Consider the following 12,717-nt stretch of genomic DNA (forward strand, 5'->3'; position numbering starts at 1 on the left):
TGCACACATACACACACACACCGAGCACACACCCTGCACACATACACACACATACACACACACACCCTGCATGCATACACACACACACCCTGCACACATACACACACATACAGACACACCCTGCACACATACACACACACACCGAGCACACACCCTGCACACACCCTGCACACATACACACACACACACACACACCGAGCACACACCCTGCACAAATACACACATACACACACACCGAGCACACACCCTGCACACATACACACACACACACACACACTCGCACACTTACACACACACCCTGCATGCATATACACACACACTGTTCTAATTTGCTGTTCACCTTCACTGTTGCATAACTGGGGTTATTTGTGTTACTGTGACCTTCCTGTCACCTTCCTGGCCCTTCTCCTCTGACCTCTCTCATCTCATTGCACTATTCTTTGCAAATTCTAGAGACTAGTGTGCGTGAAAATCCCAGGAGATCAGCAGTTTCTGAGAAACGCAAACCGCCCTGTCTGCCACCAACAGTCATTCCATGGTCAAAGTCACTAAGGTTTAAGACAGGAAAAACCAGAAAACAAAGCAGAATGTTGAAAACCAGAAAAGCAGAAAGGCAAACAAAATTAAAGAGCAAGGCAGGCTCGGAAATCAAAAGGCAAAGGGGTGTCTATCAAGAATCTCAAGAGTTAGGCTTACAAAGTATTCGGCACTAAAACTGATCAACGTTCTGACAAAGAACAATGCAGAGACTGAGGTTTAAATACATGAGGGAAGGTGACAATCTAGGCGGGGCTGGGAAAAAGGTGGGCTAAACAAATAGACAACAGGTGGGGAAACATAATAGGGTAATAACAATAACGGGAGGGAGACGCGGACTGGATGCACGTAACAAAACATGTAAAACATGCGGCTCCGGATTAGGGAGTAGACATTAGCATAACTTGAAGACGTAGTGATAGTCAGACAGGTGCGAACACTTCGCTGAAACTAAACGCGTAATCAGGGATAGCATAGGGAGGCGGAGTTACAGAACAGTGCAGAAATACTAAGAGATTGCGTTAGTGAGTTAGTTCCGTGAATATTTCTAAACTACCCAATAAAAGTGATTGTTAGTTAGTTAGTTAGACAGACAGTAAGTGTATTAATCGGATTAGTACTGTACAAAACCTAGATTAGTAGTAGTTAGTAAGAATCGTGCTTTATAACATTTAACTATCAAGAAAAATCAGGAAGTAAGAATCGCGAGTTTTAGAAGGAATGTTGAAAACCCGAAAATACCGTAACCACCCGAATAGTGGGACACTAGACTAGACTAGTAAACATTCAGACGCAGACATAACAGGGGAGGACAAATGAGAACTGTAATGGAAAACACTAACCAATTTCAAAAAATAATAAATAAATAACAAGAATAAAAATAAATACACACAGGACAAATACAGGAACATTACAGATGGATTTTTGGACGTACTATGTCATCATAGAAACTGGCCACTTTACGCACAGTGTGTGTTGAGGGGCAGCTATTTCATGTCACTGTGTAATACGGACAAAAAAAAGATTTTAAATGTAAGTCTAGCAATTGATTTCAACTACTTTCCGCTAAGCATAGTGCAAAGGTAAAACCTACATCTAAATTGTTCTATTTTTTTTGCTGCTTTGGTTTGAATACTGCCCTCTTGGTTGCAGGGGTCATTAACTATCGCATTCTGGGATGCCAATGTCGTGTCCAGTGAAATACGTTAGTATGACATAGTTTTAGCATACCTTTTCATGCAACTATGATCGTAATCGTATTTTGACATACGAAATAGTAGGCAGTTTCGGACACGGCTGCCTTTTATTAAACATTTTTTGCAACTTGATCTTCACTCTTTTTATGCCTATAATTTTCTCCACTTCTGTGTTGTGTGTGTTATGTGCAGCTGTGTGTGTGAAACGCTGGCGTGACCCTGTTCCTCTGCAGGTTCCTGTCGAGCGCCTCGTTCGGGGGGGCCACGGGGCGGGTGTGGGTGCGGGGGGGCGAGTCGCGGGTGCAGACGGCCCGGCGGTTTCGGGTGTGGCGGCTGCAGCGGGACGCGGTGGGGAACCCGGCCTGGGTCACGGCCGGCGTGTGGGACGAGGGCGGCCTGCAGACGGACGCGGCCGCGGGGGCGTGGCCCGGGGGGGTGTGGCCCGGGGGGGCGTGGCCACGCAAAGCGCCGGCGGGCAGCGGGGGCGGGGGCGGGGGCGGGGCCGGCCGGCGCTGGGAGGCGGGGCTTCCCGTGGCGGGGCGGAGGCTCAGGGTGGTGACACTGGTGGAGCACCCCTTCGTCTTCACGCGCGACGCGGACGAGGACGGCCTGTGCCCTGCGGGGCTGCCCTGCCTGGCCCCCCACGCCCCCGCCCCCGGCCCCGCCCCCCGCAACGCCACCCTGCCCCCGCTCCCCCGCCACGCCCGCAAGTGCTGCTACGGCTACTGCATGGACCTCCTGGAGAAGCTGGCCGAGGACCTGCACTTCGGGTTCCACCTGTACATCGTGGCCGATGGGAAGTATGGGGCGCAGAAGGGCCCGGGCCGCTGGACCGGATTGGTGGGCGAGCTGCTGGGGGGCGGGGCCGACATGGCGGTCACCAGCTTCAGCATCAACTCGGCGCGGAGCCGAGTCATCGACTTCACCAGCCCCTTCTTCTCCACCAGCCTGGGCATCCTGGTGCGCAGCAAGGACACGGCCGCGCCCATCGGCGCCTTCATGTGGCCGCTGCACTGGAGCATGTGGGTGGGCATCTTCGTGGCGCTGCACGTCACCGCACTCTTCCTCACGCTGTACGAGTGGAAGAGCCCCTTCGGCATGACGCCGCACGGGCGCAACCGCGGGCGCGTGTTCTCCTACTCCTCCGCGCTCAACCTGTGCTACGCCATCCTGTTCGGCCGCACCGTCTCCAGCAAGACGCCCAAGTGCTGGACGGGCCGGCTGCTGATGAACCTGTGGGCCATCTTCTGCCTGCTGGTGCTGTCCAGCTACACCGCCAACCTGGCCGCCGTCATGGTGGGGGAGAAGACCTTCCAGGAGCTCTCCGGCATCCATGACACCAAGGTGAGGGGGCAGAGGGAGAAGCACGTGTGACGGATGCCCGTGGAGGGTCAGAGTTAGTGTTAGTGTTAGGGTTAGTGTTAGGTTTAGGGTTAGTGTTAGTGTTAGTGTTAGGTTTAGGGTTAGTGTTAGGGTTAGGGCTAGTGTTAGGTTTAGGTAAGTAAGAAATCTTTATTTCCCAAGTTGTCCCATATTAGGGCCTCTTGGGAAATAAAAGTTTGCACTGGCCATTCAGGGTACTGAAGCCTTTAAGTAGGAAGAATTTGGTCCCTCTTGTGTTGGTGCTCTATGTGCGTTGATTTATTCCTCTTGGAAATAGAGTGCTAAGTTTGAGAATCCAGTGTTTCTCAAACCTGCGTCTCTCCTCCGGTGTCCAATTATTGTTCGTTTGAAGGCCCGATATTTCTAGTGCCTCAAGTCCATGGTGAAGGAAATGAGCCACCAGGTGTGTGTCTGTCTCTCTGTGATTTCTGATGTTGTATATATGTTGTGCTAGTCAACATTTAATTGTGTTCCCTGTCTCTCCTACATATATTATACCACATTGTTTGCACTTAATGGCATATATGCAGTTTTTAGTGTTTTTAGTTAGTGTTTGTTTTATTATGTAGGTTGTGTTGGTAGTGGTGTTCCTGACTGTAGTGGCTTGCTTGTAGAATATTGGGCCCTGTGTCGGTAAAGTATTAATTCCTGGTAGTTTGCTGCTTACCAGGTGATCTTTAAGATTTTTATTTATTTTATATGCTGAGATAATTTTATAGTCCTGGATAATGTTTGTGTTCTGTAGAGTGTGGGTTAGATTTAATTTCATTTTTCTGTTTGCAGCTAGGCTCAATGCTGAGTAGGTGGTGATTAGCGGGATGATTTTGCGCGTGTCTTGTTGTCTGGTGGTTAAGAAAGTTTTCCGGACCTGTCTAAGGAAAGATCTGGAATACCCCCTTGGTTTTAATGCATTGAAGAGGGTCTGGGTAGCCTCTTCAAAATCTATTACCTGTGTGCAAATCCTGTTGAACCTGAGCAATTGTGATTTGATCAGGCCCTTGAAAGTGTGTTTAGGGTGGAGACTGTTTTTATGTAAAAGTGTGTGTGTGTCAGTATCTTTAAAGAAAACTTTAGTGTCTAAAGTGTGTGTTTGGGAAAAAGAGGGTCCCTTGTATGTGGTAGTGTCCAAGAAATCTATTTGTTGGTTATGCGTGATGTATTTAACTCTAGTGTTAGGTTTAGGGTTAGTGTTAGTGTTAGTGTTAGGGTTAGTGTTAGGTTTAGGGTTAGGGTTAGTGTTAGGTTAGGGTTAGGGGTTAGGAGGAAATGTCCACCAATGTGATATGTGAGATATGATGAAGCAGAGCTGCCCAACCCTGTTCCTGGAGATCTACTTTGCTGTAGGTTTTAACATCAACCCTAACATAACCCTCATTAAGCTGATAATTAGCAGAATTGTGTCAGAGATTGCAGGTCCAAGCCCAAGAAGGGACTCTGCTGTTGTCTCCAAGCGTACAGCGTAAGCATTTAGCATTTAGCAAATGTCCATGTTGGTACACATCCTGTATAAGTGGATTGTGTGTAGACATGTGGCATTTCCTGTGGAAAACAAACGAAAAACTAAACGAAATGAGCGTGTGATGTAAACAGGACTAGAAAACAGCGGGAGCTCGTGAGATCCAAACCTGAATCATTGTCTCATTTAAGCACTTCCTTATCTCCAGAGTTATCCCCCGATTACCGAGTTCCCTTCCTGCGCCTGCTCGCTGAGTGGGGAGAGGGCTGTGGAACACGCACCATCAGCGGGGAAACAGGCGACGAAAGACAAACTTTTAATTAGTTCCCTTTGTGTCTGGTGTTCAGGAAATAAACGTGTCAGTAGGTCAGGAATGAGTAAACCAGTGCAGCATGCTTCAGCAAGTACAGGGAGAGGATATCTAAATCAACACGCAGCCTAAGTGCAGATCTGGGTGCACTACACCAGGTAAATGGCTGCAGATGATCTGTGTGCATCTTTAATGTATGAAGATGCCCACTCATTGCTCAAGTAGTTGTTGCAAGTTTTAGTAAATCTTACTGGGTAAATTTGATTGGATTCTTGAGACTCTTTGATTTACCTGATATACCTCTAAATCTATAACACTGTGTTAGCCAATCAGGAAGCCCAGCAACACTCTATTAGCCAACCGGGACCCTCAGGAATACTGGCTTAGCCAAACAGGATGCTCAGTGAGACTGGGTTAGCCAATCAGGATGCTCAGTGAGGCTGGGTTAGCCAATCAGGATGCTGTATCCCTATGTCATTTAGCAGAGATGGTGACATTTTCACAGCTGGGTTTTTGGTGAGAAGGTAGTTGGGCAGTGCAGGTGTCTGGGTGTGGAGAGTCAGTCTGTCCTGCTACTATACATTACCCATGTGTTTCCTCAATTCAGTTTTCTTTCTCCATCTCCCTCCCTCTCTCTCTCTCTCTCCCTCTCTCTCCCTCTCTCTCTCTCTCTCCCTCTCTCTCTCTCTCTCCCTCTCTCCCCCTCTCTCTCTCTCCCTCTCTCCCCCTCTCTCTCTCTCCCTCTCTCCCTCTCTCTCCCCTCTCCCTCTCTCTATCTCTCTCTCTCTCCCCCTCTCTCTCTCTCTCTCTCCCTCTCTCCCTCTCTCTCCCTCTCTCTATCTCTCTCTCTCTCCCCCTCTCTCTCTCTCTCCCTCTCTCTCTCCCTCTCTCTCTCCCCCTCTCTCTCTCCCTCCCTCTCTCTCTCTCTCTCCCTCTCCTCCCAGCTGCACCACCCCTCTCAGGGTTTCCGGTTTGGCACAGTGCATGAGAGCAGTGCGGAGGACTACATGAGGAAGAGTTTCCCTGAGATGCACGAGTACATGCGCCGCTACAACGAGCCCACCACGCCCCAGGGCGTGGCCACGCTCAAGTAAGAGCCAATCAGAGCGTTCCCATCTGACCCCGGCCAGTCACAATACCCCCTCTCCGCACTGTCACCAGGCCCATGTCCGAACGGTTCAGTTCACTGACTGAACGAACCCCTTCTTAAAACATGGTTGTGGTTATTGTTCAGTTCCAAGATTGAAGAGTTATTTAAAGTTATTTTGAAGAGTTATTCACTACAGAACAGCGAGGACTAAGACAGTCAGCCATCGGGCTGTCCCTTAAGCAAGGGTGCTGAGGGGGTCTGTGTGAGAGGGGGTCTGTGTGTGAGAGAGGAGGTCTGTGTGAGAGGGGGTCTGTGTGAGAGAGAGGAGGTCTGTGTGAGAGAGAGGAGGTCTGTGTGAGAGAGGGGGTCTGTGTGAGAGGAGGTCTGTGTGAGAGGAGGTCTGTGTGAGAGGGGGTCTGTGTGAGAGGAGGTCTGTGTGAGAGAGAGGAGGTCTGTGTGTGAGAGGAGGTCTGTGTGTGAGAGGAGGTCTGTGTGAGAGAGGAGGTCTGTGTGAGAGGAGGTCTGTGTGAGAGGAGGTCTGTGTGAGAGGGGGTCTGTGTGAGAGAGAGGAGGTCTGTGTGTGAGAGGAGGTATGTGTGAGAGGAGGTCTGTGTGAGAGGGGGTCTGTGTGAGAGGAGGTCTGTGAGAGAGGAGGTCTGTGTGAGAGAGAGGAGGTCTGTGTGAGAGGAGGTCTGTGTGAGAGAGAGGAGGTCTGTGTGTGAGAGGAGGTCTGTGTGAGAGAGGAGGTCTGTGTGAGAGGAGGTCTGTGTGAGAGGGGGTCTGTGTGAGAGAGAGGAGGTCTGTGTGAGAGAGGAGGTCTGTGTGAGAGGGGGTCTGTGTGAGAGGAGGTCTGTGTGAGAGAGAGGAGGTCTGTGTGAGAGAGGAGGTCTGTGTGAGAGGGGGTCTGTGTGAGAGGAGGTCTGTGAGAGAGGAGGTCTGTGTGAGAGAGGAGGTCTGTGTGAGAGGGGGTCTGTGTGAGAGGAGGTCTGTGAGAGAGGAGGTCTGTGTGAGAGAGAGGAGGTCTGTGTGAGAGAGGGGGTCTGTGTGTGAGAGGGGGTCTGTGTGTGAGAGGAGGTCTGTGTGAGAGAGGGGGTCTGTGTGTGAGAGGAGGTCTGTGTGAGAGGAGGTCTGTGTGAGAGAGGAGGTCTGTGTGTGAGGGGGGTCTGTGTGTGAGAGGAGGTCTGTGTGAGAGAGGAGGTCTGTGTGAGAGGAGGTCTGTGTGAGAGAGGAAGTCTGTGTGTGAGGGGGGTCTGTGTGTGAGAGGAGGTCTGTGTGTGAGAGGAGGTCTGTGTGAGAGAGAGGAGGTCTGTGTGAGAGGAGGTCTGTGTGAGAGGAGGTCTGTGTGTGAGAGGAGGTCTGTGTGAGAGAGGAAGTCTGTGTGTGAGGGGGGTCTGTGTGTGAGAGGAGGTCTGTGTGTGAGAGAGGAGGTCTGTGTGCAGTAATGTTGCACCGCTGGGATAGAAGCCCAGGTCTCCTTTGTGGAGGGAGACGGTGCCGGAACCAGCTGCTCTGTGGGTGTGGGAGAGAGGGAGAGAGGGAGAGAACGAGAGATGAAAGAGTGAAAGTGAGGAGAAGGGGTGGCTAAAGGACTGGAGTTTGTGAACTGCATTTTATTTATTATATATTTATTTCCCAGGAATAAAAACAATGCTTCAAAGAACAAACATAGTCTGAGGCCAAACTGTGTGTGTGTGTGTGTGTGTGTGTGTGTGTGTGTGTGTGTGAGAGAGAGAGAATGTGTGTGTGTGAGAGCGTGTGTGTGTGTGTGAGTGAGTGTGAGTGCGTGTGTGTGTGAGCGTGTGTGAGAGCGTGTGTGTGTGTGTGTGTGTGTGTGTGTGTGTGAGAGAGAGAGTGTGTGTGTGTGTGAGTGCATGTGTGTGAGAGTGTGTGTGTGTGTGAGAGTGTGTGTGTGTGTGAGCATGTGTGTGTGTGAGCATGTGTGTGAGAGCATGTGTGTGTGTGTGTGTGTGTGTGTGTGTGTGTGTGTGTGTGAGAAAGAGTGTGTGTGTGTGAGGGTGTGTGTGTGTGTGTGTAACCCCTCTGCCTGTGTGTTGAAGGACAGATCCCCCTCAGCTCGACGCCTTCATCATGGACAAGGCCCTGCTGGACTATGAGGTATCCATCGACGCAGACTGCAAACTGCTGACCGTGGGAAAGCCCTTCGCCATCGAAGGTGAGGAGCTCCCCTTCTTCCCACTCCTTCTCTTCATCATCATGGTTTGCATTTATATAGCGCCTTTATCCAAAGCGCTGTAAAATTGATGCTTCTCATTTACCCATTCATACACACACTCACACATCAACAGCGATTGGCTGCCATGCAATGCACCGACCAGCTCATCCGGAGCATTTGGGGGTTAGGTGTCTTGCTCAGGGACACTTCGACACAGCCCGCCAGGGGATCGAACCAGCAACCCTCCGACTGTCAGACGACTGCTCTTACTGCCTGAGCCATGTCGCCACAGTCAATCATCATCACAATCATCACCATCATCATCATCACAATCATCATCACCACTTCAGGCAGAATCTACAGACAGCACGGTTCAGGCTGAATCTACAGACAGCACAGTTCAGGCTGAATCAACAGACAGCACGGTTCAGGCTGAATCTACAGACAGCACGGCTCAGGCTGAATCTACAGACAGCACGGTTCAGGCTGAATCTACAGACAGCACGGCTCAGGCTGAATCTACAGACAGCACGGTTCAGGCTGAAACTACAGACAGCACGGCTCAGGCTGAATCTACAGACAGCACAGTTCAGGCTGAATCTACAGACAGCACTGCTCAGGCTGAATCTACAGACAGCACAGTTCAGGCAGAATCTACAGACAGCACGGCGTGTGTGTGTCCTTGTGCGTGGACGCCGGCCAATGAACATCAGGTGATTCATGACACTGTCGCCACACAGGGCAAAAGCACTCTTACTGTCCTCAGGCCACTCTCACGCCATCAATCTCTCTCTGTCATTCTCCATTTTTCTCCATCTTCTCCTCTCTCCCTCTCTCCCTCTCTCTCTTTCTCTCTTTCCCTCTGTCTCTCTCTCTCACTCCCTCTCTCTCTTTCTCTCCCTCTGTCTCTCTCTCTCTCTCCCTCTGTCTCTTTCTCTCTCTCTCCCTCTGTCGCTCTCTCTCTCTCTCTCTCCCTCTGTCTCTTTCTCTCTCTCCCTCTGTCTCTCTCTCTCGCCAAGTTTGGCCGGCTCAGGTCCAGGCCACAGGGCCTGTAGGGCTACTCTACCCTGGTCCCAGGGGGCCGCAGGACTTGCGTAGCTTTGTTCTGTCATTAACCTCTGACCTCTAACCTTTGACCGTCTGTCCCTGCCCCCAGGCTATGGGATAGGGCTTCCCCAGAACTCCCCGCTCACCTCCAACCTGTCAGCATTCATCAGCCGCTACAAGTCAGACGGCTTCATGGACGCGCTGCATGACAAGTGGTACAAGGTGGTGCCCTGCGGGAAGAGGGTCTTCGCCGTGACCGAGGTGAGCCGGTGTACTGGGGCAGCGCCCCCTGGTGTACGGGAGTGGGAGTGTGTTATAGCGGTCTGTCAGACCGGGGTGGGGGCTGCCCAGTCTCTCAGCATGCCCCCCCCAGTGGCAGGGAGGGGAAATACATCACAAAATAACTCAAAGCATCGCCACCAACTTTTGGTTGGTCATGTTTTGGAAATCCCTCTTATTGTGAGCATTTTGGGTGCATCCAAATGCTCTAAAAATGCTGCATCCTTTGCTCCACTGATCTCCTCCCCCATACTTCCAGACACGAGAAGGAGAGGAGTGGAGGAAAGGAGGATTGTATTTGTCCCGGGACACACCCAGTGTGTGAGTGCTGTGTGCACCACACCTGGGCCGAAAAGCGTGTAACTTCTGAAAAACTGTGACTCAGGTTTTCAGCGCACGTGTCCCTGGTTCTGATTTGCACTTTGTTGTACATCGCTCTGGATAAGAGCGTCTGCTAAATGACTATAATGTTAATGTAATATTAATGCTGGTAAAAGTGTACAAACACAGATCCACAAAACTGCAGATCCATGAAAACAAAATGTGACTTACAGTTGATTAGACTTAGCAGAGCCCAATCCCCCCCTGGAGCAATGAGGGGTTAAGGGCCTTGCTCAAGGGCCCAACGGCGGTGCGGATCTTATAGTGGCCACACTGGGGCTGGAACCACTAACCCTCCAGGTCCCAGTCGTGTACCTCTGCTATATGCTGCCCCCGCAAACATGAACAGTCAGCAGAATTTTGTTGTGTAAATGTGTTTTGTGAAAATAGATGTTTGTTTTCAGATTGTCAGTTAATCTGCGGGAATGGGCCTGGTACCTAAGGATTGAAAGTGTATTAAAAATCTCATTTGGCCAAGGTCCGGTGAAGGTCTCCTGCTGTCCTGTCCTTTTTGTATAAAAATGTTTATTAACTCATTTGAGTTCCAGTCAGGTATTTGTGTTAAATTATTGCCATGGCTGCTTTACAGAGAATGAGCCTGGCTGCTCTTTGGCGATGGTTATAATTACACTCTCAGAACATCACCTTCGCTGAGTGCAACCTCTCCGTTTTTTCTTAAGCAAATTTTAACCCTGATTTTTAACGCTGATTTATTTCCGTAATCGCACTCATGAGCCTCTCTCATCGCTGCGGTGCTGCAGTGTTCCACCTGACAAGCGTTCAGGACGACAAACGTTAGCTTTACATGAGCTTTAGCTCACATTCGCTATCAGGTAGTCCGAGGTGAACAAAATGCAGAAAGAACAAAAAATGACAATTATTTGGCTGCCATAATAGACTTTAATGAATTTAATATTTGTTTTTACCTTTAAAAATAAGGTAACTCTCACACACACACGTTTACATTCTACACCTCTCATACTACACATACACACAAACACTCTCACTCTCTCACACTCTCACACGCACAGCAACGAATCAGCTAGCTGGCATTGTTAGCCCTATAGTCGTGACCATTAAAAAGGTGTATTAAAAAGGTGTTGCTAGCAAACTAAATGGGATGTTAATTTAAAAGCGTTCAGCAGTAACTGCTGCACTGCCCCCCGCTGGCCCCCCAAGAGAGGGGGGGTCTTCCAGGCACTCTCTAATTACGGGTTAATTCTGTCTGATTGGTTCCAGTCAGTGGGGCTTGGGTGCTGATTGGCTGGGGGACTCAGCATGGGGGCGGTGAAGGACCATCGCTGATAACACTGTGAGCTCAACCCACTCAGACATTCTGCCCTCCCCCTCTCTCTATATATCTCCCTCTCCCTCTCCCCTGCCCCCACTCCCCCTCTCTCTCCCTCTCTCTTTCTCTCTTTCTCTTTCACTCCCCCTCTCTCTCCCTCTCTCTCTCTCTCCCTCTCTCTCTCTCTCTCTCTCTCTCTCTCTCTCTCTCAGACGCTCCAGATGGGAGTGCAGCACTTCTCTGGGCTGTTTGTGCTGCTGTGTGTTGGGGTGAGCGGGGCGCTGCTCTCTCTGGCCGGGGAGCACGTGTTCTACCGCCTGGTCCTGCCCCACATCCGTCGCCGGCAGAGACTGCACTACTGGCTGCACACCAGCCAGGTGAGCCCTGCTGCGCTGCCCCCTGTGGCTGGAGGCTGCACGACACGACACTGACCATGGGGCTCTGACCCTTCTTTTACTCCCTGCTGCGCTGCCCCCTGTGGCTGGAGGCTGCACGACACGACACTGACCATGGGGCTCTGACCCTTCTTTTACTCCCTGCTGCGCTGCCCCCTGTGGCTGGAGGCTGCACAACACGACACTGACCATGGGGCTCTGACCCTGCTGTCACTCCCTGCTGCGCTGCCCCCTGTGGCTGGAGGCTGCACGACATGACACTGACCATGGGGCTCTGACCCTGCTGTCACTCCCTGCTGCGCTGCCCCCTGTGGCTGGAGGCTGCACAACACGACACTGACCATGGGGCTCTGACCCTGCTGTCACTCCCTGCTGCGCTGCCCCCTGTGGCTGGAGGCTGCACGACATGACACTGACCATGGGGCTCTGACCCTGCTGTCACATGGTATCGGGTCGTAATGCATCACTCCTACTCGTCCACATGCTTTGTGGTTGGACAATTGAAAGAAAGACTGCATGTTAGTTCCTGTCAGACTGATTATCATGGGCTAGCAATCGACTAGCCACTTATAGCAAGCAATTTTTGTCTATTTCTGGTGCTTAACATTGTCTGTGTTTTTTTTTTTTTTGTAGCTGTGGTCCACTGATGGCTTTATTGCATGACATTTCTTCAGGTTCGCAAGGGATGTTTTATTCAACCTTGGTAGAAGTGTGTACGTCACAACTCCAATTCGTGCCGCAGCTAGAATCCCAATTTCCCTGACTCAATCAACAGACACAATAAGGTGTCTGTGTGGGCCTTTCCTGTGGGAAACTTGTAAAGACTGTAAATGTGTCGACACCTGAACGCCGGGTGAGTCCGCCTGTCCTTCATTAGGGACACACCCGGTGTGTAATGAGAGCCGGCCGAAGCGCTGCTGATAACGCGCAGGCAATTAAAAAGGCGCTCAAACACCCAGTACCATTAAAGCATTTCATTTATTCCATTTTTTAAAATGAGTTTATATCACAGTGCCGTAATAACCTGTTTTCCTGAAGCTGGGAGAATGCTGAAGCAGTGTTGTGTGGTGCTGGCTGAATTTCTCCTGAAGTGCTTGTTTTTTTTCCCCCCTAAGAATACTGTCCAAAAACAAAAACAAATGCAGTGTGGGTTTTATTAATCGATTTTGGCGTTAAAGTACA

At 50.6% G+C, this 12,717-nt stretch overlaps 1 protein-coding gene across 1 annotated transcript in view; it reads left to right on the plus strand.

Moving 5' to 3' along the window:
• LOC133129012 (glutamate receptor ionotropic, NMDA 3B-like) overlaps positions 1-12,717 on the plus strand; it is a 57,575-nt gene that overhangs the window by 38,587 nt on the left and 6,271 nt on the right. Inside the window, exons 3-7 of the mRNA XM_061242817.1 lie at positions 1,967-3,077; positions 5,827-5,972; positions 8,030-8,145; positions 9,302-9,453; positions 11,353-11,517. Of these exons, the coding sequence (XP_061098801.1) occupies positions 1,967-3,077; positions 5,827-5,972; positions 8,030-8,145; positions 9,302-9,453; positions 11,353-11,517 (1,690 nt within the window). The remainder of the gene's footprint in view (positions 1-1,966; positions 3,078-5,826; positions 5,973-8,029; positions 8,146-9,301; positions 9,454-11,352; positions 11,518-12,717) is intronic.

This window comes from Conger conger, chromosome 5 (genome assembly GCF_963514075.1).
Source record: "Conger conger chromosome 5, fConCon1.1, whole genome shotgun sequence".
NCBI lineage: Eukaryota > Metazoa > Chordata > Actinopteri > Anguilliformes > Congridae > Conger > Conger conger.